The sequence below is a fragment of the Cibotium barometz genome, chromosome 2 (assembly GCF_041138505.1).
Source record: "Cibotium barometz isolate CiBa-2024 chromosome 2, ASM4113850v1, whole genome shotgun sequence".
NCBI classification, from domain to species: domain Eukaryota; kingdom Viridiplantae; phylum Streptophyta; class Polypodiopsida; order Cyatheales; family Cibotiaceae; genus Cibotium; species Cibotium barometz.
In genome coordinates, this window is record NC_141047.1 from 44,283,140 (window position 1) to 44,310,487 (window position 27,348).

General features: G+C 45.5%; 1 protein-coding gene across 2 annotated transcripts in view; it reads right to left on the bottom strand.

The window, feature by feature from the left end:
• The window catches only part of LOC147641123 (uncharacterized), a 97,920-nt gene that overhangs the window by 1,936 nt on the left and 68,636 nt on the right, over nucleotides 1-27,348 (bottom strand). For both annotated transcript variants that reach the window (XM_086818335.1, XM_086818343.1), the window contains exons 4-6: nucleotides 9,438-9,637; nucleotides 9,108-9,351; nucleotides 8,853-9,017 (exon numbers count right to left, since the gene is read on the bottom strand). In XM_086818335.1, coding sequence (XP_086674461.1) covers nucleotides 8,853-9,017; nucleotides 9,108-9,351; nucleotides 9,438-9,637 — 609 coding nt within the window. The remainder of the gene's footprint in view (nucleotides 1-8,852; nucleotides 9,018-9,107; nucleotides 9,352-9,437; nucleotides 9,638-27,348) is intronic.

Here is a 27,348-nt window from a genome sequence, read left to right on the forward strand (position 1 = left end):
TGCAGGGGGAGAGAGAGAGAGAGAGAGAGAGGTGGGGGGGAGGGGGGCGCGTTCAGTATCGGCATATATGACATGAGTAGTGCCACATGTGAACATGGGCTAACCAAGGGCACTTTTTCCCTTTGGGTTTTTCCCCTTGGAGATCTGGTGTGAAAGGACACCATCTACTTTAGCTGTATTATGATATTATGGAGTTGACCTACTAGCTCCACACATTCCAATGCAATCCTATTCTTTGCATCTCTCACCATCATCTCGTGTGTACTGTGTACCTACTTGTGAATGTGCTGCTGTGCCAAACCCTAATTCTGTTCCTGTAGCTCCCCTCCTAGGCCGACAGTGGTATCAGAGCTTCACTGGCAGCTTTCACTCACGCAGGTGACAGCCCAGCTCGACCCTCCGTCCCTTCGTGCACGTCCAGGCGACTACTTCTGTCTGGCTCATTCCGTCCTCACTTCTGGCCTTGCTATGCGCCTCTGTTCCACCACCCGCCTGGCAGCCCTGCCCTCTTTGCCGCCGTCCAACCCAGCGGCAGTAGCGCAGGGCTCACCACCTCTGTTTGGCCCTACGGCAACGCTCACTCCACAGTGAGCGGAGCTCAGCCCACTTTGTGGCTGACGTGGCACAGGGGACATTTTCGAGTTTTTGGGGGTGCCTTTCGTCCAGCAGTTTTGCTGTCCGACGGTTCGCCAGTCAACACTCATGCCGAGGTCATGCCCACCCAGTTCTGGTCACCACAGTCCCTCCATGTGCGCACCGTCGGCACTGCAGTGTGCTCCACCGCCAGTGCTAACCTGTCAGCCAACCACCTTCGCCCGTCTCCACATCTCCGTAGAGGCAAATCTAGTGCAAGTGACTCGAGGTATTTGCTTTTGGTTTCTATGCTTGGGACCTTTGTGAATTACATGCTTCATTGCAAAATTCTAGGTGTAGCCAAAATTCGAGTACAATGCAAGATTTCCAGTAGGGTTCACTAAAAATTGGAGATTTTTTGAAATTCATGCTTGATTGCGTAATTCAAGGCAAACAGGACAATTTCATGCACACAAGTGCAGAATTTTTGCTTAATTGTGAAATTAAAGCTGCAAGCTTTGCAAAAATTTGGGAGTTTTCAGAAGTTAGTGCTTAATTGCACAATTATAGTTGCAGAGAAAACACATACCTGGGGCTTTTTGCATTTGTGTGCAATTGGCACATCATACAGCTCACTGGTGCACAAAATTTGGGGCTTTCCATTCTACAGGCCTTGATTGGATCCTTATGCATTGATTGTGCAAAATTTGCATTGATTGTGCAAAATTTGCATTGCTTGTGTTGTCAGGACACTCCCAATATTTAATGCAACCTTGAATTAGAGGCAAAAAGTTTGCTCAAGAGCCTGTCATTGCCTGGCATATTACTCCGGTGCATTGGGTTTTTGCCTGCAGTTGCTTTTTTTCAGCATACTTAGTTGCAAGTGTTTGCATATCTCTTGGCAAAGAGATTTCAGCATTATGACTGGGAATACAACTGATATATTGGGGTTTTGTCCCAACACGACAAACTGAATGGCAGTAACTACTCCCTATGGAGTTTCATGGTCCGAAACCTTCTTGTGGCCAAAGGTTTATGAGGTTAAGTATCAGGTGAAGATGTACGCCCCACAAACATAGCACCTAACACGCCTGGCCGTGGTGCTCAGCAAGCTGCAGTACTTACTCCTCCCTAACGAGATGGGATACTCATGATGCCCAAGTGATGGCTTTGATTGCTTGGTCAGCAAAGCGATCAATCGTACCGCATATCAAGTCTTGCAATATTGATGAGGTCATTCCTGAAAAGGAGTTGGTCTCAATGTCACTATCATCACTGCTGAAACTTACTTGAACTTCCACATCGCTCAGGGATGTTGGATGTAGTGGAAGCTCCCTGCACACGCGCGCGCGCGCACACACAGGCAAATCAAACACACACAGAGAGAGGTACAAGGAAAAAAACTACTCGAAAGTGTACTCTATGATAATAATATGTAAGTACAAGTGAGTACATAAAAGGTCTAGGGCTAAGTGCCCAACACACAGGAGTGTGTTCACACACGGAAAAAATCCATGTCTAGGCAAGGTAAAAAGTACCCGTGTGTAAGCTCTATTCACACCAGGACTTCCCGGAGGCCAAAGGTTAACAAACCCCCCCTGAAATGAATGGTGTGAACGTGTACAGCGTGTACCTGACTACCCTGGTAGATGTAATAAGTTTAAAGCTTTGCGGAAAGCTTCAAATTTTTCTCGCGAAAGAGACTTGGTAAACCCATCTGCCACATTGGCCTGTGTAGGCATGTAAGTCAAGGCTCTCTCTCTTGCATAGAGCCTCTCCCTGACATAATGATAATGCACCTCAACGTGCTTTGTACGCGCATGAAAAACCGGATTCCGTTGGGAGACCCGAAAAATGATGAGGAACATAGCTGTGCAAAAAAAAAATTGAATATTTTTTAATATGAAAAACAGCTCTGCAAACAACAGTGGCGCCGGCAGAGCGGAGCGAGCGACGAATGGACATTGTTGGTCCTATGTGTATTATTCTACTATGGAAAGGGAGTGTGTGCGAGTCGTATATCCGAATAGGATAATTGCTCCCTATCGTACATAATATTGAAAGTTAGAAATCAGAATTACTAGTCAAGTGTAGTCACAGCACCAGGTACTATGCCGACTCACGCCTTTGCAACTTCAGGTCTTCCTAGAGACATGCAACAATCCACGCAGTTAGTACCCACTTTGGAGTCCCATCGATTATTGAGGCATGCAACCCTGTTACGTGGATCCCTATCAGCAATCTCTTTATCGATTATTTCTTCTGATAAAGTGAATAGATCTTCTATTTCCAACTTGAATTACGAACCGAATCACAAGTTGTGCGTTCGATTATTGAACACGAATAGTGCTATGGCAACGCTGGTGGAAATCCCCAAATTAAAAAATTGATTTGGAGATTTGTTAATTCGCACCTAGGCGAGTCTCTCGGTGTAGGCGAAACACTGGAATAGTGAGCGTAACAGGTGGTGACAGCTGATTTCGTGGCAGCCACAGGCGACTTGCTGCTCTGCATATCTGTAAGGCAGGCAGCTGGGAAACGGCTGCTGCTCTGCAGATCAGAGGACCAAGAGTTGGGCTGAACTGTACACGGCTGTAGAAGCACCAATATGACCAATCTCGAGCCTATGCACTCTTCCCAATGGAATGAGGAAAGGCTACAAATCTGAGGCTGAGGTATGGACTATTTGGGACTGTTTCTAGGCTATGTATAAATGCTGAGTTTTACCTTCACCAAAGTGAAGTAGCAAAAAGATGAAGAAAACTCCTCCTATGCAGAAAACGCAAGGAATTCTGAAGGCTGAATGCTGTATGCTGATGCGTTTAGGCTTATGAAGGGTGAATGCTCATTCGTGGATGCTCCTAGATGCTGAAGGATGAAACGCTGAGGGCTGAGGTGATGAATGCTTCAATCGCTTATGCTCCTTGTGCTGAAGACCCCAATCGTTGAAGGCTTGATTGTTGAATTATGATATGAATGATGGAATGGTGCAATGCTGAATTATTTATATGCACTTTTGATGCTGATCGGCTGGCTACAGAGCTGGCCGACTGCATCATGTCTTGTATAAATAGATAAATATGATAAAAATGCCAGTTAAATGCTATAAAATATGGGAAAAATATTGGAGTAATACTTAATAATATTCTGATGAATGGTCTAGATGGCTTACATGCATATGGGATGAATGCTATGCATAAATGCACACATGTCCTGATGCAAACTCTAAGGCTTCTATGACATCTATATGCATGAATGAATCTCTTCAAGTGGATTAAGGGACTTGATTGACTGACTGACTTGCTATGGCTAAGGAATGACCTACGTAACTCGTGCCTGGCTTATCCTAGACTGAGGATTACAATGGGGTCACGGCGTACGACAATTATCATCCTAAAGGGTACTAATACTGTACAATGTTGCACTAATGATGATGAGCCATCTTGTCACTATGCACTACAGTGCAGAGTGCATGTGACATGTTCACACCAAAAAAAACCCATGTCCAATCATGGTAAAAGTGCCCGTGTGTGCATCTATTCACACTAGGACTTCCCGGAGAACAAAGGCTAACACGGGAACCCGGAACCAATCTTGTTTGAAGAGCTAGTTGGTTTGTCACTACAGGAGGAGTAGAATCAAAAAGAATACATCTGCGTGGCAGTGATGGGGCTTTTGTTGCCCAAGACAAGGGCAAAGAAAAAGCCAAAAGCAATTTTCAGCCAAAGGCTGATTTGTGACAGCCTTCACAAAAGGCTAAAAATGATGCAAGCCCGCCCAAGAAAAAGGGCAAGTGTCACTACTGCAAAAAGCAAGGTCACTATTTAAATGAATGCAGAAAGCAGCTTGCAAAGGACAAAAAAAAGGAAAGCAGTATGGCTGTAGATTCTTCTTCATCACCTGTAGTGAAAGATAATGCATCAGTAAATCTTGTGCAGGATGAGTGGACTTTTCTTACTTGCAGTTATTATGCATCATTAGAGCATATGTCTCTCAATGTCCATGAAAGACACGACACATGGTACTTTGACAGTGGTGTTTCTAAACACATTGCCTCACAGAGGAATCAATTTAAGAAGCTTATGGCTGCCCCTGAAGGCAAACTAGTAACATGTGCAAACAATTCTTCTTATCCAATTCAGGGTGTTGGTGAGGTGATCCTCGCAACAGCAAATGGTGCAGACTTATGTCTTCCAGATGTATTGTATGTGCCTGGGATTAAGAACTTGTTGTCCATCTCCTCTTTTGCTAAAAGAGGATATGTAGTGAACTTTGAGGACGATAGGCACACAATCAAAGACATGTGGCTATGCATTAGTCACATCCAGCACATTGCACCATGGGTTATATCACCTGAGATGAGAGAGCATGCTGCTCATGTGGTTACCGCTCTTACACCTGACATGCAAGAGGCAGAATTGTAGCATGCCAAGTCTAGGATGCTATTGCAAAGGCATCAAATGGTGCAGGACATGCCTCATGTAGAACTGCCACCAAAACATGTATGTGAAGGGTGCATATTGGGTATAAGAGCATAGAAATATATTCCCAAAAGATGGATCAACAAGGGCTTTCCGGAAATTACATCTTGTGCACAGTGATGTGTGTGGTCCTATGGGGACACCATCTATTGAAAAGCATGTATACTTTGTAACCTATATCGATGACTAGTCCAGCTTTTCTTGGGTGTATCCCTTGAAAGTAAAATTTGATGCATTTGCATGTTTTCAGTATTTTGTGTCATAGGCTAAAAATCAAACAAGTTGCAAAGTGCAAACCTTCTCTACAGATCGAGGGCGGAATCCATGTCCATTACTTTCAAAGCTTTTATGGACAAAAGCGCATAAAGCATCAATGCACGATGCCATATTCTCCTCCGCAAAATGGTGTTGCTTAGAGAAAGAACAAGTCTTTGATGGAAATGGCTAGATACATGGTTAAAGGCAAAGGCTTGCCTCACAAATTATGGATGGAGGCAATCATGTGTGCTACACATTGTTGAATAGATGCCCTATCAAAGCACTTAAAACCATAATGCCATATGAGACTTGGCATGAGAGGAAACCTAAAGTTGATCACTTAAGAGTTTTTGGATGTATTGCTTATGCACATGTATCTCAGCAATTGCGAGGTAAGCTTGATGACAAAGCCACTAAGTGCATATTTGTGGGTTACAGTAGTGGCAGTAAAGGCTACCGTCTCTTTAATCCTTCCACGCAAAGGACTTTGGACAATAGAGACATGTTTGCTGAAAATTCAAACCAGCCGATACCAGTAATCTCACCATAGGTGCAGTTTTGCAACAAGAAGGAAGACCCGTGGCGCATTACAGCAAAAAGTTAAATGATGCAGAAAAAACTTATTCTGTCTATGACAAAGAGTTACTAGGGGTTATCACAGCCTTGAAACAGTGGAAACCTTTCCTTTATGGAAGGGAATTTACTATGAAGACAGACCACAAGGCCTTGAAGTGGTTACAAACTATGACAAGTGCCTAGTGGAGCGATAGACAACACCAGTGGTGTCAGTTGTTCCATTAGTTTAGCAGAATGATTGAGTATGTACTGAGTAAGCACAACCCTGTAGCAGACGCTCGGAGTTGCAAAGGTAGTGTTCAGACAGTACAGGAGTCCACTGTGTTGGAGAAACAAGGAAAAGATTTAGACAGTATGAAGACACGGTATATAGATTGTCCAAAATTTGGAACTCCTCACAATATGGCCCTTTATTCAAAACCAAGTCATAATACCATTCAAGACGGTTGGCTTTTTTACAAGGATCGACTCTGTGTTCTCAAGGAAAAAAGACCAACACTCCTCCATGATGCCCATGATTCACTTGTTAGTGGTCATCGCAAGATCAACACTACCTTGGAGAAGTTAGAAAGATCATTCTCTTGGCCAAAGATGTGTGGGAATGTGTACAACTATGTTTTCGCATGTTCCATATGTCAAAAAGTGAGAGTACCTCATCCCAAACAGACAAGGTTGCTTCAACCATTGCCCATTCTTGAGGGTCCGTTTCACGACACTTTGATGGATTTTATTGGACCCCTTCTCGCATCTACTAGATCTCAAAATATATACTGTATGACGATAGTTGACAGATTCAGTAAATTCTGTATGCTTATACCATGCAAGCACACAGCCACAGCAGAAGATATAGTTCGACTCTTTCTCCGACATTGGTATCCAATTGGTGGTTTGCCACAGACCATTACTTCATATTGGGATCCAACGTTTACATCTCACTTCTGGCGACCTCTGTTTTAGGAATTTGGTACCAAATTGCAATTGTCCAGTGCATTCCATCCCCAAACCGATAGCCAAACCGAGATTTACAATCAGTTGGCTTTCGATGTGCTTAAAGCGTACTACCATGATTAGCGAAGTGGGAGCTTCATCTCCCGTTGGTACAGGCGATTCTCAAGGACACACTCTCATCCACTATTGGCAAAACTCCATAGGAGGCAGCCTTTGGTCGAAGATTTTTATCCCTTCTCACGAGGATGATCTCTCCTTCCTTGGAAGCCAACAAGACGACAAAAACTTTCTCAGCCATCATTGAGTCGATCAAAGAGCGTCTTACCAAAGCTCAGGAGGCTTGCACCAAACAGGCAAACAAGTCACAGAGAGACGTCAACTTCAAAGAAGGTGAATGGGTATGTTTAAGGATCATGAAGCAAAGACTCAAGCAAGTGGGCAAGCACTGTCCAAAGTTGTCATTCAGAAGTTTTGGCCCTTTTCCCATCGCATAGGCTCTAGCCTTTGCATACCTACAGCCACTCTTGTGCTTTCAGCCCAAGGGAAAAGAAGCTCAATCTCTTCAGGAGTATTCAGCACACCAACCCTCAGTCTTGGGCCGGCGCATCCTCTTCGAAGATAGCTTCATAGTTGCCTACAGCCTATGCGCAGTTCTACCCAACATTTGGTCGCTTTTTCCTTGCATTTGGCGGTCAATCAATCAATTGTCCGCTCAGTCTTGTGGACACGGTTCAACTTGTATTCAGTTTTCCAGAAGAAGAAATCAAGCAAATACTCCTGCTTGTAGATGAGGCCCTTCAGTGGGTGATTCGGGACCCCATCTGGTGTCGTCTCTCCTACATCTCTTTCAAATTCATGTATGTTGTTTTAAAGGATTGCTAAAGACTCACTAAACTCAAGTTTAAAGAAAGGCTTCGTTGTTTCACACGGTCCTAGCTCGACACATGCTACAAAGTCTTTCGCAATAGTCCAATAGAGAACACCAGGTACAAAGCATTGGCAAGCAATGAAGCGGATCTTCCGCTATCTTTAGGGCACCCTGGATCTTGATTTGGTATATCCCAAGGGAGCAGCTTGCAGTTACATGCTCACAATGATTCACACTAGGTTGGTGACTATGATAAACGGCAATCCACCAGTGGGAATTATAATGTTTTGGGGCATTCATGCATATCATGGTTGAGTAAAAAGCAACTCACTGTTGCCACATCTACTTGTGAGGCTGAGTACAAGGCAACCTTTACAACCACAGTAGATTGTGTATGGTTGAGGAGATTGATGGCTGGTCTTCGTGAGTGTCAATAGACACCCACTACCATTCTCATTGACAGTCAGAGTGCTATAGCTGTGGCACGAAACCCAGTGTTTCATGCACGTACTAAGCGCATCGAGATTCATTAACATTATGTCAGAGAGAGGATACATGCAGGGCGATCACATTACCTTACTGCTCTACACCGGACAATGTTGCAAATCCATTCACGAAAGCGTTGCCTCGAGAGAAGTTTGAAGCTTTCCGCAAAGCTTTGGGCTTATTCTCCTACAGAGAGTGATCTGCTACCCACCTTGTACAGGTTCACATTACCACTACAGGGGGGATTTATTATTATGGAGTTCACCTACTAGCTCCACACATTTCAATGCAATCCTATTCTTTGCATCTCTCACCATCATCTTGTGTGTACTGTGTGTACCTGCTTGTGAGTGTGCTACTGTGCCAAACCCTAATTCTGTTGCTCCAGCTCCCCTCCTGGGCCAACAAGAGAGAGAGAGAGAGAGAGAGAGAGAGAGAGAGAGAGTTGTCATAAATGAAATTTAAACAATATTCTGATATTTTTGGCTTTGCTAAGACAACGTCACTTAGGCCTTCCTTCCAATTGTTGCTAAGACTCATGATTGTTTTTCTTCTGAAAAAAATAGTGTGAAAAGCAGTAGATTACATAAACTGGGTTGCAATTGTGACAGTCTACACCAGGTACTGAAAGATAGATTTTTGACACGTGGTAAAAAGGTCACCTTTGTAATAATTTGCACCCACGGGTTCATCTACATGGCCATGAGCAACAGAAACCATTTGTCCTTGCAAAGCTTGAGGATCCTTGCTCATGATTGTAAGGGCGCTTTTAAGCTCTTCTGTCCGGATTTCGAGGGACTTGAGCACACTCTTAAGGTGCTGCCATTCTGCCATGACATTGCACATTAAAACCAGTAGCGATCTGCAAAGAGTCAGCAAAAGATGACAATGATTAAAAAACAATAGCATATGCATACCTTCGGTTCGGGATTTTAGCAACTCTCGATTCATACTAGCCACCTCCGCAGTGGCAACAGCAGCAGCATTAGCTGCAGCCGTGGCTGCACTAACTGCTTCCTCCATTGGACTCAACTTCACTGGTTTCCCTTGCACTTCACCTTTCACTCCCTCTACTGGACATGACTTCATTGTTTGCATTTCACTACTCTTTTCTAGCACCACCTCACGTAACCATGTTTTCAGCTTGGGAACCAAAACTCTCTGCTCAAGTAGAAACACTCATTACCAAAACTATACATTTCCAAATACGAAGTGGGTGTGCAAAAGCATATAATCATATTAATGACCTGAAAGAAGTATCCCGTTCCAGAACCAGCAGCCGCAAGGAAGCCTGCTCCTAAAATCAATTGTGACCAATGTGGGCGTGAACGAGCTTGCACCATGGCTAGAGGAGGTCCCTGTACTACTGGTTGTGGTTGGGCTGAAACAACAGTTTGGTGGGTGCCTCCCGATTGGGTTTGCGCCGGTGGTGGGGCCGTTAACTTACCTGGCATAACAAAAATAAATGGCTTTAAAGTCAAAACAAAAATAAAGAAATTCCACAACATAATCAACTTAAAATCCTTTGTCGACTTATATTTGAAGACGAATAGACTACTAAGCTAGTCTCTTTGGGAGCTCATTGGTGGGCTTGGCATCGGAATACGCCAACCCGAGCTTGCAGAAATTTCAAAAATTAATCCTCTAACCCTACTCCTTTCAATACCTTTGTAGGTTTTTAGAGTGCTACTTGCAGTATTATACATTGCGATCAGTAGCAAACACACTTGCAGTGTTTTGGGGGTTTTACATCCCTTGCATTCAGTTAGGGGTACACTTGCAAACAATATGGCTGGCAATGATGTGATTGGGATGCTTGCTGGTGAAGATAAGCTTGACGGGACTAACTGCCTGTTTTGGACCTGTATGATGAGGCATCTATTGATGGCCAAAGGGCTTTTGGGAACCATTACAAGAGAAGAACGCCCGGTGTCTGTAGTGCTCTTGCTACTTCTATAGGAGGTGTTACAGTTGCTTCGGTCATATAATTGAAGGAATGCACAACGGAAGATGGGAAAGTGGAAACGCAGGAGAAAGAAAGAAAGAAAGATATATTAAGCGTCTACTAAAGACCCAATGGGCCTATGAGACCAAAGTGGTACAATAATGTCCATAAAACAGAATGAAAACATAAATATAGCTATCTCACTGGGGTGATACAAAACTGTCCATGGAAACTTGTAATGGAAAACTAAGAACATAAAAACATGGGAGCAACATCAACTCCGAGTAGATGGTATACCACTCTCCAAAATGTCAAGCATGGGGTTGACGAGTATGGCCGAGAGGTCTCCCTCAGCTATGTCACGTGGAAAGGTAGCTCGATGGCGGTGGAGCATGTCCTAGATCTGGAGCTGATGAGGTGATCATGGCCGACGGGGGGGTCGAGGGTGTCGGGCACGCTGGAGTGCAGAGGCTCGGTCTAAGGTAACTCCTCTTGGGCGAGGTAGGTCCAGAGCAGCTCATGGAGGGTCTACAAGATCCACTATGTCGGTTTCCTTCACCTCCTGGGTCCGGAAGAAACTGGTGATGGTTGGCTGCTGAGGGAGGGGGCGGGGTGGCCGGGGCCTGTGTCTCAAGAAGGTGTCCCTGTGTCTGCGGAGCTCAAGCAGGAAGAGGCCCAGGCAACGCAGAACCTGGAAGTCAATGATCCTAGAGAGTGGACCGAATCCCTCACGAAATAGACAGTGAAACCTCCCACGGATCTCATAGTATACTGGGCAGCGGCATATGTAATGCTCCTCCGTCTCAACCTCTGTGTGGCATAGTCGGCATATCCTCTCCTCTCTGGGTGTCCGTACGAGCTTCGCGACTCTGAAGATGCGCTCAGCTCTACCTGTCTCCACTTTGAGGCGGTGGGAAGAAACCCGTATCTGGCCAATCGCAATCCGCATGGCGTGGGACATGTGAACACTCAAGTAGCCCGGCTGCTGGATGAATCCATCCTCAGTGAGTGTGAGAAAGTGGTCTCTGTAAAAGTGCATCTTCGTGGGGAGCTCCGGGGGTGCCATCCATCTACAATGTGTGGAGGCTAAGAAGATCTGACCGGATAACCTGGTTGGTATCCTCGTGAGACAGTCAGAAAAAAGGGGAGTCCAGATTGTACTGAAGGAGGGGTAGGCGGTCCATGCAGAGCCCGTATATTGAGAACCAAGTGGAAACTAGTGCCTACCATACTCCAAAGTGCCCCTCAAGTGCTAGCTGTCTGGAGGACTCCAGAGCAAGCCTCGGGTACTTGTGGGGATCCATGTGACTGATGCGATGAAGGTACGTGACTATCTGGAAGAGTGCCTCCACTACCATCGGGGCTGCAGCAAACTTTGCCTGGATAATCTGGTGTGGGACCGATGGTTTGCTACGGATCATACGGGAGAATATCATGACCTGGGGCCTCTCAACTCGCTCCCAATCCTCATCGGATAAATCTAGACCCCAGAAAGCTGCTCCGTACATCAAGGCTGGTGTGACGAGGGTGTCAAAAAGCCAGCCCTTCGTCCTGGGCTCCTGGAAATGTGCCTGGAAGCTCTGCCGCTCAAGTAAGCTCAAGGCTGCATATCCCCGCGTCACTCTGGCATGTGGAAGCATGGTAAAGCGTGGGCCACTGAAAGTGACACCAAGGTAGACATAGGATGAGACAATCTCCATAGTATCCCCTCTATATGTGAAGCTCAATCTGGATGTGACGGGGTGGGAGGTATTGAAGACCATTACCTTGGTTCTACCAAGGTTAACAGAGAGGTCTCGCTGAGTGCAAACGTCATGTAAGGCATCCAACTGTCTCTGAAGCCCTTTGGTTGAGTCTGAGAGGAGGGCGATGTCATCTGCATAAAGTAGTATGGGGATCAATATGCCTGCCAATGTGGGACCAGCCCCGCCTAATCCATCAATGAAGCTTGAGATCTCGTCAATGTAGAGGCCGAAAAGAGTGGGTGATAGAGGGCATCCCTGTTTCACCCCAATGGTGGTGGAAATCTCCAATGACGTACTTCCTGGGGCTCTCACTCGTCCAGTGATGGACTCATAGAGGGCGATGATGCTCCAAACCATGTCAGATGGGACTCCGATCTCCTGTAGACGGTGTAAGAGGCGGGCTCGGGGTACAATATCAAAAGCTTTGCGGAAATCCACAAAGCAGCAGTAAATCCTCTGGTGTCGTGCTCTACCCTCCTCGATGATGGCACGGAGGGTGACGATGTGGTCAAGGGTAGAGTAGCTCCTCCGAAAGCCAGCCTGTCGTGAGGCTTTGCATCCTTGGCTCTCTGCAAATGAACTGAGCTCCACCTCTAGCACTGATCCATAGAGCTTGGCCAATGTGTGACCAATCATGATCGTCCTGTAGTTATTAGGATTAAGTGGATCTCCGTCTTTGAGGATGGGGGTGATGGTGTTGGTGGACCAAGAGGGTGGAAATCCTTCACAAAGGGCTCTATTGAACATGTAGGCTAGTAGGGGCGCTAGGGTACCATGGGCATGCGAGATGTACTCGGCAGTGAGTCCCTCATGATCTTGGGCTCGTCCATTGCGTAGTCTACGAATGATGTGCTAGTTCTTGCCATTCATTTGGGCACTTAGTTGATCATGCTCTCATAAGCACCTTGTGCAATGAAGAGAAGTCCCATGAGGAAGCATAGGAAGATGATCATGCGATGCAGGATCATTGGATGCATGCTATGCAGTATGACTCCATACTCAAGATGAGTCAAGAATAACACATGGTATTGGCGATTTGCCTCATGGCAAAAAGACCATTGGTACAAAGTGGGTTTACAAGTTGAAGAGAAAATGGTAGCGTTGATTGCTACAAGGCAAGGCTTGTTGCCAAAGCTTATGCTTAGCAAAGGGCATTGATTATGATGAGACTTTTGCACCCATGTCTCGTATGACTACCATTTGGTCCATCATTGCATTGGCACCACATCATGGATGGGATGTACATCAGTTGGATATCAAAACTGTTGTTTGAGTTGTGACTTGCATGAGGAGGTATATGTATCTTAGCCTTGTGATTTTGTACAAAAGGGACAGGAAAGCCTTATATGGCCTTAAGCAGGCTCCCAAGGAGTGGTATGAAAAGATTCATGCATTACTTGGTTGCTTTTTTTTTTTTGTACAACAATCCTATTGAAAGTAGGACACTCTATGTCAAGAGGACTCAAGATAGTTTCTTGGTCATCGTCTTGTACGTCGATGACATGTTGGTCATAGGCCCTAATGAGGAACATATTTCAGGTTTCAAAGTTGAATTACATTCTTCATTTGAGATGTCAGATTTGTGCCAGTTGCATTTTTACTTGGGCATTCAGTTCTTACAGCGTGATGATAGCATAGTCATGATGCAATCAAAGTACAGACAGAGATTGCTTAAAAGGTTTAATCTTGAGGATTGTAAGCCTGTGTCTACACCAGGTGAGACAAGTGCCAGGCTTAGCATTTAGGATTTTGCAGAGCCTTTTGATCAAACATTATATTAGCAAGCTCTTGGTTGCATCATTTTTTAATATAATATGAGGCCAGACGTTCAGTTTGGGGTCTCTCAGTTGAGCAGGTTTATGCATAGCCCAGGCTCTAGGCATTGGCAGGCTATCAATCGGGTTTTCCGCTACTTACAGGATACTCAACAGCTCGGATTCTTCTATCTTAGGGTGATTCACAACTGCATGCATTTACATTTTCGGTTGGACTGGACACGCGAGGGACCACTAGTGGCTTTTTCTTTCGTTCATGTATATCATGGCTTAGCAAGAAGCAGCCAATAGTGACCACTTCCAGCTATGAAGCTGAATTCAAGATAGCTTTTACAACTAGAGTTGAGTGTGTCTGGCTTAGATGCCTTATGGCTAATTTGGGTGTTGGACAATCGTGCTCCACTACCATTTTCACTGACAGTCAGAGCGCATTGGCAGTTGCAAGGAACACAATGTTTCATGTTCGCACTAAGTACTTTGAGGTGCATTATCATTATGTCAGGGAGAGACTCTCTACAAGAGAGATCATCTTGGTTTATGTGCCCACACATAACAACATGGCAGATTTGTTCACGAAGGCTCTTCCTCGTGAAAAGTTCGAAGCTTTCTGAAAAGCTCTGGGCTTGTTGCCTGTTGGAGATTGATCCGCCATCCCTGTATATATTCACATCAATCGCTCTAGGGGGTTTATTGACATCTATGTCATATAGGGAGTGTCACCAGCCTGGACATTCCCCAGTATGAAAGGGGTCTAGTGGACTCCAGGATGTCTGAATATTTGGAAAGTACAAGCTTTGGGAATGGGGGATTATCCTAGAATACAAAGGACCACATGCCTAAAATTTAGGAGAGTTGCTATTTTTGGCCCGACTCCGATAGAAATTCTGTTCGCGTCATTACATCTGGAATTGAGCAGATACCAAGAGTTGGCAAAGTGCCTATGACAGAATATCTACCAGTTGGGATATTTTTAGAGAGAAAGTTTATAGAAGGACCCATCTCTTAGATTGGGACATGTGGCAAGAAAGTGGACCAAAGTGAGACAAGTGGCCTCACACTTGTTAGAAAGTGGATCAAAGTGAGACAAGTGGCCTCACACTTGTCACTCCAGCAATTGTGTGGCTCTCCACTTGTCATTGTAGCCTTCTCTTGCCATTTTAGCTCATGGGAGGCCCAAATCTATAAATTGGAGCCCTCTCTCTTCATTAATAGAGGCTCTCTTGCTGCACACTAGCCTCTACCACTGTTGAAGGCTACCCTAATGATGGCTACTCTCTTTCACTCTCTCTTGAAGGCTGCCCATGAAGAATACCGGCTGTTGGGGACTGTTTTGGAGGTTTCCATCTCGAAGAAATACTGAAGGCAAGGGTATTTAATCATTTATTATGATTTCCAGCCAATGTACCGGTTGTACCAACCTTTGTACCTGCTGTACCAACCATTGTACTAGTTGTACCAATCCTTGTACTTGTTGTACTTGCTGTACCACCCATTGTACCGGTTGTACCAACTTCTATACTTGCTGTACCAACCACTGTACCTGCTGTACTAGTCACTGTACATGTTGTATCAGCATTTGTACTTGCTATGCCTACTGTACCAGCCACCGTACCGACTGTACCAACCATTGTACCTATTGTACCGCCTGAATGGAGAGTTGTACTTGTTGTACCAACTTTATTGCATGAAGACCCGTGGTTTTTGGGAAAGAATCAGTACCCACACGGAGGTGTATGGATTATATTGTTGGCTCGGCATTTCTACAGCCTATGTTCCGGCTTGGTAGCCTCGTGTTGGGCTGTGTTATGGCATTTGTATATGGATAATCCGGCATCTCCCGTGGGGAGAGGAAGGCCCTCAAAGCTTGTACATGATATTATTCTCCTTGGGTAATAAAATACTAGGGGGGGGGATCGGCCCATTCCGGCCTCTATGCGGTGTCACACGTGCAAGCTCCATTTTTAGCATTTGTGGATATTTTGTCCAGCTTTATGTTTTATGCAAAGTGGTGATGGATATGTGTTAAGGTTGTGGCCATGTTTAAATGTTTAAATGTTTTAATATGCATTGATGGTATCAACAAGTGTGTCAAAGGCCCTAGTCCCACGGGCACCCGCCGCGAGTTTCAAGGAGTGGTGTGTGAACACTAGGACTTGGCGGGGCAATGTTTACTCTCTTTAGGAGAGGGTTTTTCCCTTGAGCTCTTGTACATGTGAACTGGTCCTTATTTCACTTATGGGGTTCACATATCATTGTATTTTTGCACATAATCCATAACATTGCTTTGTGTCTCTCTCCTTGTACTCTCATGACTATGCTTCTTTGAGTATGTGCATAGTTGCATTCCGTACCCGTACTCATCCGATGTGTACCTTCAGTACTAACCGTACCACTCCATACGTACCGTACCTCGTACGGATGAGGTCTTTGTACCAAATATGAGGTTCAATGTACAACATGTATTTGGCCCATTTTTTAATTATTTTAGTCAATGGTCATTGCTCAATAGTTAATAGCTTCGTTTTCATTTCAGTATTACCACTGTCTTTCATGCTAATTTTGTGTGGATGCTAGATATGCCTTATTTTATACATACATACATACATACATACATACATACATACATACATATATATATATATATATATATATATATATATATATATATATATATATATATATACATACATACATATATACATATACATACATACATATACATACATATACATACATACATATACATACATATACATACATACATATATATACATACATATATACATATATATACATACATATATACATATATATACATATATATATATAATAAAAAAACATGAATGTACTTAAAGTACTTATCTTGATGCGCACTTTGCGTACTCGTACCGTACACGTACCATACCGCAACGTACCTAAAGTACTCAACCACTATGAGTATGTGTGTGGATTTTTGTGCTTGGTCGTAGCATCTCTCCAACACTTGCTTACATGGTCTCAACGAGCTAAAGGTACATTATTACTAAAGGTACTTGTTGCTTTGAGGGTGTCCGTTTTGTAGATGTGGCCACCATGACCTATATGATGTATCCACACTATGCTTAATGATGGGAACCCCGTCATGTTACTGCACGTGACTAATTGCAAGTTTAGAGCATAGTCATAGGAAATGGGGGAAATGGTCCCTTGAAATGGGGAAACACAGTTTCCATCCGCTGAGAACTCGAAAACGGGCCAAAATGGTGGCAGTCTAGTCCAAGGCCTAGCTCATTACAAGAAATAGCCATTTCATAGATGAGAAATGCCGTTCTTGGTGAGGTCCCAGAGCAAGAAAGACCACACGCCACATGTCAAAAAAAGAATTTTAAACGTTGCCCGATCAATGTGTGCGCGATTTGATTTTGGGAACGTTAAAAAAACGAAACGTTGGCCATGCTAACGACTTGAACAAACGTATCTTAGTACCATATAAGCGTGCAATTCTTCTGTACTTGCGCACAAGTTTGAAGAGTAGAGTATCAAATTCCAAAGCTCAAGCAGTTACCTTTTCCCCTCCCCCCCCCCCCTCTCTCTCTCTCTCTCTCTCTCTCTCTCTCTCTCTCTCTCTCTCTCTCATCAGCATACATGGATCTACCTGATATACATTTTTCAGTATTTACCAGTATTTTCTACTCAGTATCATCTCGGAGTCTTACAGTTCTATTCTTATAACGGTAGGACAATCAATTTATTGTACTTTTTAGTCTCATTTAGTTGTTCTCTTTGATGAGACACCAACTTCAGATGTACTCTCAGTTTTGGTCTCATAGGCCACTATGGCCTCTTAGAGACGTTAATATATCATTTCATCTCTCTCTCTCTCTCTCTCTCTCTCTCTCTCTCTCTCTCTCTCTCTCTCTCTCTCAAAGGCGTAATTTCAGCTCTTCAGAGGGAGCTTGCAGAGGCTAAGGCAAATGGTGGACTTGAAGAAGGTGAAATTCAGCCATCCATGATAGAAGAGCTCAAGGTTATCAAGGAACAAGTACGGGCAATTAAGGAAGAAGAGAAGCAACACGAAGCATGGAAGTCATCACCAAGACTCAAAGGAAGATGGATGAAGTGGAGAACTGGATAGAGGTCGCCAAGAAGGGTAAAGGTAAGGAGATAACAACCCCTACACCTACAATCATTAACATGACTTTGGAAGAGGAACAACGAAGACGTACACGTGCTTTGCATGTGAGGATTACCGGCCTTAAAGATGGGGATAAAGTTGAAGAGGAGGTGAAAGAGCTTATGGTGTTGATGGGGATTGACAGTCCAGCACACGCAAAAGCCTGGAGAGTGGGGCAAAAAAAGCGGAGACAACGGGAAAACATCAAAGGAAAGAGCTCTCATACTTCGCTTCCTCTCTATTGAGGCGAAGGAGGAGTTCTTGAAGAGACGACCCACTTTAAAGAATACATGCATTTTTCTTGGCGACGATCTTACACTTTCACAGCTTGCACATATGAAGGAAGTCATGCCAGAGATTAGGGCGGCAAGAGAAAAGGGAAAGATAGCATTTTATAGAGAAGGGAGGGTGGTCATCGTGGAGCAACGCTCTACATGACGGTGCGAGACCTATGGGACCAAATTAAAGCTGGCAGCCTGGAACTGCAATGGATCCCTCAGACTTGATGTAGGTGCCTTTGAGGACAGCTTTAGAGATAGAGATATAGTCTTCTACTCGGAGACTCACCACGCCCCTGGTCAGATGATGCCATAGGTGACAGGATACAGATGGGAGACAGCTTGCAGAGTAGGGACGAGATCGGTACACAGTAGTAGAGGATCAGGGGAGTGGCAGTTCTTTTCAGGGAGGAGCTGCAACCGCTTCTACACATCGTTCGGAGAGATGATTAGGCCAGATATATGTGGGTGAGACTGAGGGTCGACACAGACAGATTCCTGTATATTGCCATATTCTAGTACATCGACATATGCAACACCTAGAGGGCAGTCTCCTTTCTCAATGCTAGGTGATGACATATGGGAGTTCTCTAGGGATGGAGACATCATCCTGTTAGGGGACTTTAATGCCCGAACGGCAGACAGCCTTTTATGATACCTCAGAGGAGATGCTGAGAGAGCTGGACACTCTGGATATGGGATTAGACAGACGCTCACAGGATGTGGAGTGCACAGAGTATGGGAGATATTTGGTAGATATGGGGACTTCACATGGGTTGGCCATACTTAATGGCTTGCAGAGGTTTCCGTCAGTAGCTAGATTTACTTGCTTTCCACATAGACATGGTGCTAGCACAGTGGATTATGTTATGGCTATGCCGAGCTTTGTTTCATGCATTGAGGACTTCACAGTTGGATCTCGGCCCATTGGGGTAGTAGTGGATCATGCATTGTTGACATTGACCATCTCTTTTCACTTTACCACAGCTCAGAGGACACGAGGGGCAAATCACACTCGATATACTTTTACTTCAGAGACTGATGCTGTCTACAGATATGGGATTTATAGACGTCTGTACACAGAGGAGCCAGGGAAACCTTTGGAGGAGCTGACCCATATACTGACAGAGACTTTACAGGATGCAGCAAGAGCGGCATATCCACATACTCAGCCTGGACAAAGACTTTACAGGATGCAGCTAGAGAGGCATATCCACATACTCAGCCTGGACAGAGACAGCGTTCTGGGTGTATGCCCCAGAACAGCTGGTATGATGAGGAGTGCAAAGAGACAAGAGCCCGACTGCAGCGGGAAGTTGCTTTGGGAGTCACTACTCACCGACAGTCACGTATTGCCTTCCGGCGCCTTGTGCGAAGGAAGAAGCGGGCCTTCCTTGCTCAGCTAGAGCAGGAATTATACCAGCTGTTCTTGAGCCAGGATTCGAGGGAGGCTTGGCGTTTGTTTCATGAGTCCTCCCCTGCTTTGGCCATCACTTCTACAGAGGTCTGGGGTAGCTATGCAGCATCTCTATATACAATTCCTGGACAGACACCTTTTCTCAGTGCTAGATGATGACCCGCCAGCACCATGCCCACAGACATGTCCTTTCTTTACCGCAGAGATGGTAAGGAAGGCCATTGATAGGATGAAGACTGGGAGAGCATATGATCATGATGGATTGGTCGTCGCTGAGCACTTTATTCATGCAAGAAACATGCTGGCAGAGCTTCTAGCAGTGATGTTCAATCGTGCTATGTGTGAAGGCTTACCCGAGACTTGGAGTATATCCACCATCGTGCCTATCTTCAAGTCAGGGGACCCTATGGAGCGAGGGAATTATCGCACTATTATGATTGGTCACACACTAGCACGATTGTATGCATCCATTCTTGAGCAGCAGTTGAGTAGATGGGCAGAGAGAGAGGGCATTCGAGCAGAGGGACAGGCAGGGTTCAGGAGAGGTTTCTCTACTCTTGACCACATCTCGACTCTGTAGGCCATTATTGAGGAGGGTAGGTCGCATGGGCGATGGATTTATTGTAGCTTTGTGGACTTCCGCAAAGCATTTGATACAGTGCCCAGAGCCAGATTGATGAGGCGATTACAGGAGATGGGGTACCCACAGAGCTCATATGGGGGATTAGTTGGCAGGAAAGGTACGCACCCCAGAGGGGGTCTCTACTTTGGTTCACTCCACTATATGAGTGAAGCAAGGTTGCCCCCTATCTCCTTCATTGTTTGGTATGTATGTGGATGAGGCTTCTGACTACATTGAGAGATTGGGGGACAGAGGTGCCCAGCTAGCAGGTACATGGATCCCATTATTGAGAGATTGGGAGACAGAGGTGCCCAGCTAGCAGGTACATGGATCCCACTATTGTTATATGCTGATGATATTGTGTTGATCTCTGAAGCGTCATCTGGATGCTTTACATGAGTTCGCACATGATAGTGGATTGTCTGTCAACCTTGGCAAAACCAAGGTTATGGTGTTTAACACCACGTCACAGTGGGTTAGGCGATCAGCTCCCACATTTACATATGGGCAGGAGATTGTGGAGTATACAGATGCATATACATATCTTGGGGCAGTATTCAGTGGGCCAGTGTTTTCGATGAAGAGAGCAACAGAGACTAGATTGACTAGAGCACATGCAACCCTGGGTGGTTTGGAGAGGATGTGTTCGCAGGTTCAGTTTCAGGAACCTCGAACGAAACTTTGGCTTTTTGACACTCTAGTGACATCAGCTATGCTTTATGGAGTGCAGATATGGGGACCTTCAGTGGGCCATCACAGCGCAGGCGGGTGGAGAGGTATGGAGAGGCCTTTGGTATCTATGATTGCTAGGATTATTAGAGCCAAGGCCGTGGTACCTCATGAGACGAGCAGAGCTGGCGGCTGCCCCTCTGGTGATTGAGGCTCTTACGAGATCAGTCTCCTACATACATGGCTTGTGGGATCTCCCCCGAGACAGATATGCACGCCTCGCCCTTGAGTCCTCCCGACAGTTAGCTTTACAGGGAGACACGGCTTGTTTGTATGGACAGATGACATCTTGGTTCCAGGCACATGGTTTTAGCATGGACAAATTGCCTCCCTTCCAGTATTCTCTGGAGGCACCCTCTCTCACTCTCACACGGACAGAGATTACCAGACTCATCCGTCAGGATTTAGTTCAGCTGGACATGGATACAGCCGACTGAGGAGCGGGGCACGAAGATGGCTTTCTATAGAGAGCATTTTCTTTAGCTCACAGCACATGGTTTTGTGATCAGACCCAGTTACATGGATGTACACTTGTCTCATGCAGTACGATGTGCTATTGGTCAGATTCGCACATCCTCACACCAGCTTGAGATTGAGATTGGCCATTATAGAGGTATACCAGCTGAGGCCAAGATATGCCGAGTATGCCATGGGGAGCCAGAGACAGAGCTGCATTATATATGCCATTGTACTGCATACTATGAGATACGTGGTCGTTTCCACTGTTTATTCAGAGAGAGTTTTGGACCACTTTCCAGAGTCATGGGGTACCAGGACCAGAGGTGTTTGGGATTGTTCTTGCTTGAGCTGCAGAGATATAGAGATAGCTTGCTTAGGCGCACAGAGAGCCCGACTCAGAGGCACATTACAGACTTCTTTAGTCCAGCCATCACTGCGCCAGATGGACCACAGCAGCAGTAGGACATGGATACCGCCCACACCAGCGGTACACTGATTGCTCGTGCGATTGAGCTTGGGTGGTCCAGACGCCCACGACTATGGAGGAGGGCATCCCAGCATAGACGGAGGTTGCAGTGGCAGATTCGGATTAATGACCATCGAAGTTTTTTTTTTAAATGACCTTGTTTTTTTTAAATGACCATCGAAGTTTTTTAAATGACCATTGAAGAAGGTCCATATAAAATAGGTGGGAAGTATCATAATTAAATCGCATGGTTTTTTCCCCTTATATAACTCTTCTTGCAAGCCCTTTTAGAATAAATGAACCTTGTTTTTCATTTATCCCTCTCTTCTTCTTATTGTGTTGCATTGAATAGTTAGCACCAATGGCATTCTATGAATAGCGTTGTGGTTGTCGTTCATCTGTGGTTGAGCGACAATACATCGAGACAGCTCGTTGTCGATGCCCTTTGCCTCTCTTTGAGAGAGCCTGACATTGCAGGAGACAATCTCTAAGAGGGTCTCAATGATGTCGCTGCCCACCCATGTGGTTTTGGGACGATGACAATTGTTTGCTACCCAAGATACGCTCGAAGACGAGCACCCATATGGCGAAATCTCCAACCTCTAGAAGCACCCGCTGTCGCCCTAGCTGATCCTGAGGCACTTGCCACACTTGAGGATCAGGACAATAATCCCCCAGGCAGTGCAACTCGTATTAGGGTGCACTTGCTTCATTAGCATGGATAGGACATGGCGTACTAGTCAAAGACGAGAGAAGCTTCATTGGGAAGACGAAGTGACACGGCCATCTTCATCAGCTCGAAGAGCAAGGGTGGGAGTAGATCCTTCCACATATGTTGGTACTTCAAGACAAACCTCTGGAACCTCTAGGTCTTCATTTGGTGGAATACCATCATTTTTTGGACCCACTACAAGTCCATTTGGAGCACCACCATCAAAAGTGGGGGCGAGCGGTAGTGTTCGCTCGAGGCAGAGTACACTTTAGAGTAGATGGGAACCAAAGGAGGAGGAGGTGGATGCTAGAGTTGTGTGCTTCTTCTACCATGACACCATTGCCTTTCAGGTTGCTCGTAGCTTCTACTTCAAGGACATGGTGCGCAAGATTGCAGAGTTTGGATCCATCTACACTTCTCCATCTCCAGAGGCATTGAGAACCATCTTACTAGCGAAGGAGGAGGACATAGTTGCTGTATCTACAGAGGTTGTTAGGTTCTCTTTGGGACTGGAATGTCATCACACTTATTGCAGATGGGTGGAGTGACAATCGGTCCAGATCCATTCATGGTGTCATTGCCTATTCTAGAGGGCAATCTTACTTTATCTCATTCCATGATGCATCCGAGATAGGGAAGAGTATAGAAGCACTTTTCCAAGAGTGGTCGACAGCGATACAAGCGGGTGAAGAGAAGGTGATCCAGTTTGTAGTTGATGGAGAGAATGTGAACAAGGTAGTTGGCAAGTTGTTGACTGACAGGCACACTTTCTTGTTGGCTAAGTTCAAGAAGAAGTCATAGAATTGCGCAAGTAGTCGGATAGTCGCTTCGGATACAACTTCCTCACGTTTGGGTCTCTTAACAAGTGCTCTAATGCCCTGAAGCAGTCGATGGTGAGTGATGATGAGAGGCATGCTTTGTCTCGAACTACTATAGGGAAGACGTGTGTTGCATATTGGAGACCCTCTTTGGTGCGAGCAAGTGAGATGCATCATAGCTTTGGGAACGCCAATCATCCACTTGTTGAGGATGATAGATTCACTTTAGCCATGCATTGGAATGATTTACAAGGGGTTGTACAAGATGGTGCAAAAGTTGGAGCACATCGAGCCAGATAAACAGAAATACTAGGTTTTAAGGAAGGTATGCCATGATAGATGGGATATGTACCATTCACCAATGCACGCAACAGGTTTTATGGTTGACCCCCAGTTTCAAATAGGCAATCAATACACAGATTCGGAGGTGGCAGATGGGTGGGACATAGTTTTGGAGAGACTTGAGCCTGACATCGCAAAGCAGATAACTATCAAGGATCAGTTGTTGCTGGTAGATTACACGGCTTGCAGGAGGAGGTTTGGAAAAGCCAATGCTTTGACAGATTGCTTCACCACTGATCCATGTGTTTGGTGGGAGGACTATGGGACAAACACTCCAGAGTTGCAACAGTTGGCCATCAAGATTCTGAGCCAGGTGGTCAGTTTCTCTTGCTTGGAGAAACTATGGAGCTCATTTAGCCATATCATTTCAAAGAAGCCAAACCGGCTTGTGAAACCGATCCCGTCAAGTGGGAAAGACTCAATTGGACACCTACACGTTTAATAGCACAACTTTAAAACCACAAATATGAAATGGACAACTTAAAACAACTTGAAATTTAAATGAACAGAAATGGAAAGATGGACACCAGCACTGGGGCCGGAACGGGCCGACCCCCCCCTCAATATATGATATATTTATTGGGAGTATTTAAAGAATACAATGCTCCATGGGTTCTGAGAACCAGATCATGTCCATGTACATATGAAAACAGTATTAAACAAAATAGCTCGAATTTCGATGTAGAAAAACTCGGAGCAGAACGACCACTAGTGTGGTCCAATCACTACGGTCCTGTGCTTTCACTGGACTCCGCGGAGAGCACCACACTGGTGTTCCGAGACCACGCACAGACAGGCGCTCTCGTACTAACGCCTGGCTCTCCCGATCTCAGCACCTTTGGACCGAGGTTCGCCCATATAGCTTGGACAACCCGGCACCGAACGGGTGTAGGCCGAGCAGGACGACTCTTTTACCAGATTTAAACATTGAATGCTTTACTCAAATCTGAAAATCACTTACTTGTAATTGGTTGATAAAAGACCAAAACTTGCGGAATGATGAAGTCTTCCAGGTGATGAAGAAGCAGTTGCCTCGTGGTGAACTAACAAGACAAGCACCACCACGAAGGGTACAGCCACCTGCTGTGAGAGAAGAAGTGCACAATCACTTGCAGCCTGCTGGACAGTAAGAGCAACCACCGTTTGCCGGGGTGATGAATGTGACAGTATGGTCAAGAGGCATCTGGCTGCAACCTGTGCCGACTGACGTGCAGGGTGATCAGCCGCCAGCTGAAGAACTAGTGTAGCCAGCCGAGGGATTGCAGAAGCGCAGGTTGTTGGAGAAGATTTTGGCAGCGCACAGCTTGCAAGAGATGGTACAGGCTGCTTGCAAAGTCACTTGCTGTGGGGGGCAGCGCAGCTTGTTTTGGCTGCCTGTCACACGTACACAGAGCCGCCTTCAAGGTTGCCTGGCGAAGGAAAAGGCAGCCTGCTGGTGAATCAACGCAGCCACCTGTAGCAGAATTCAGTCGCCAGCAGAAGAGATGGGAAGAGTCGCCTGTAGAGGGGCAGTTGCAGCCAGCCTATGGAGGGGCAGCCGCCTCTTGTGCAGCTTTAGTATCCTGACTGCAGTATACAGCAGCCGGGTTATGACCAGAAGAAGAGATGGCCCCTCTTGAGAGCATGCGCCTGTTGCAAGTGTGGGAGAGCAGCCGTATAGCAGCAACACGGTGAACTCCAGCCGCCAGGAAGAGGCGATGGATGATCAACGCCAAGATGATGCGATGCTTTTTCACTTGAGAGAGAGAACTTTTTTAATAAAATTAATGTGGAGATAACCTTAGCTTGCATGTGGGGAATTAGTGGGGGTTGGTGACACCCACCCCCACACTCACTTAAAAGTGAGGCTCCCCACCTTGGCCCCAAAGTGGGTGCCCAAAGGGGGTGCCCACTTTTAAATAAGTGTGAATCCCCTAACCTTATAAATCAAAGGGTTAGAATTTTAAATATTAAAACAACATGTACCATATACTTACCACCTGTTCACATGCACTGAAACTCGTCAGAATACAGAGCACACTTCACGACTCACTGGCAGGCGTCCCCGCTCAGTAAGTAACACGTCAAGCAGGCAAACACACGAATACATGTCATGCGAAAACAGTTTCAAGCATGCAAAATATGTGTGCATGTGCAAAAGTAACATGGACATATCTCCCGTTCATGGAACATGTACAAAATATCTGTCGGCACAAAACTGGCACGACATAAAAAATATAAAATCCTGGTCTTCCTATGGAGTGACAGTCCCATAGGTAAGACACAGTTCCAGGCACGAGTTTCCCTAGGTGTGACAGTCCCATAGGTAAAACACGGCACGAATACTGGCTCTTCCATGGCGTGACAGTCCCATGGATCGAACACAGTCCAGGTCATACACGGGTGGCACTGATCTGGCTCCCGTCCATACAACACCATCCTGCTAACACACGGGTGGCACCAGTCTGGCTCCCGTCCATGTCAGCAAAATACTGGCCTCTTCACATGAGACACTGGCCTGGCCTCAAGTGAACGAGACGCAAAAATGTGGGAATGGACCAAATGGTCGGCCAATTGGTGACATCCCCCCGGGCTTCTAAAGAGTTGACCTCAACTTAAAAGCCTCAAGATATGCCTGCAACAATTGCGGATAATCTGCAAAATATTCCTCATTTACCCACTTGGCATCAATAGGCAAATAATTCTTAAACTTCACAAGGTATCTCCTGGAAAGCTTTCCTGCAGGTAGCTTTCTTTCCTTGTGAAAAACAATCTGTTCGGGCTGGAGGATCTCCTCAAGCTCTTCAATTTCTGGCGGATCTTCTGTGACAGGCTCATTAGGATCTGGCCCCACATATTTCCGAAATAGACTCACATGAAAAGCATTGTGAATCTTCCAATGACTAGGTAAAGCAAGCCTGTATGACACTTCATTGATCTTGTGAATCACCTTGAAGGGTTCATAATAGCGAGGAGAAAGCTTAGGATATGATCCTTCTCGTCCTGGCCTCTTCCGAAGCCTAGCCTTCTCAAATTTCAGCAATACCCAATCACCTTCTTTGACTTCCATGTCCCTTCTATGCTTATCAGCAGCCATTTTATGCTTATCCTGAGATCTTGCAATGGCTGTCCGCACTTGACCAAAGGCAACATCCAAGTCACGAACATATTCATCAGCAGCAAAAATCTCATCCTTGGTACGAAGGATGGGTGGCAAGACCACTCTGCCATAAACAACCTCAAATGGAGCCTTTCCTGTGGAAGCATGGATTGTATTGTTGTAGGCAAACTCAACAAGTGGAAGATACTTCTCCCATGCACTCTTTTGATCTGCCACATAACACTTCAATAAATCCAACACAGCTGAATTCACAGCTTCACTTTGGCCATCCGTTTGGGGATGATAAGCTGATGAAAACTCAAGCTTAGTACCCATGTTATCAAACAAAGCCCTCCAAAATAGGCTTGTAGTCCTGGGATCTCTATCCCCAACAATGGATTTAGGCATACCATGATGCTTGAAAATATTAGCAAGAAAAAGCTTTACCATATGATCAGCTTTAATGGTTTTCTTGACGGGCAAGAAGTGAGCTTGCTTGCTAAACCTGTCCACAATAGTCCAAATAGCATCATTCCCATGCTGGGATCTAGGCAAATCCATAATAAAATCCATCGTAATACTTTCCCAAGGTTGCGAGGGAATAGGCAATGGCTGAAG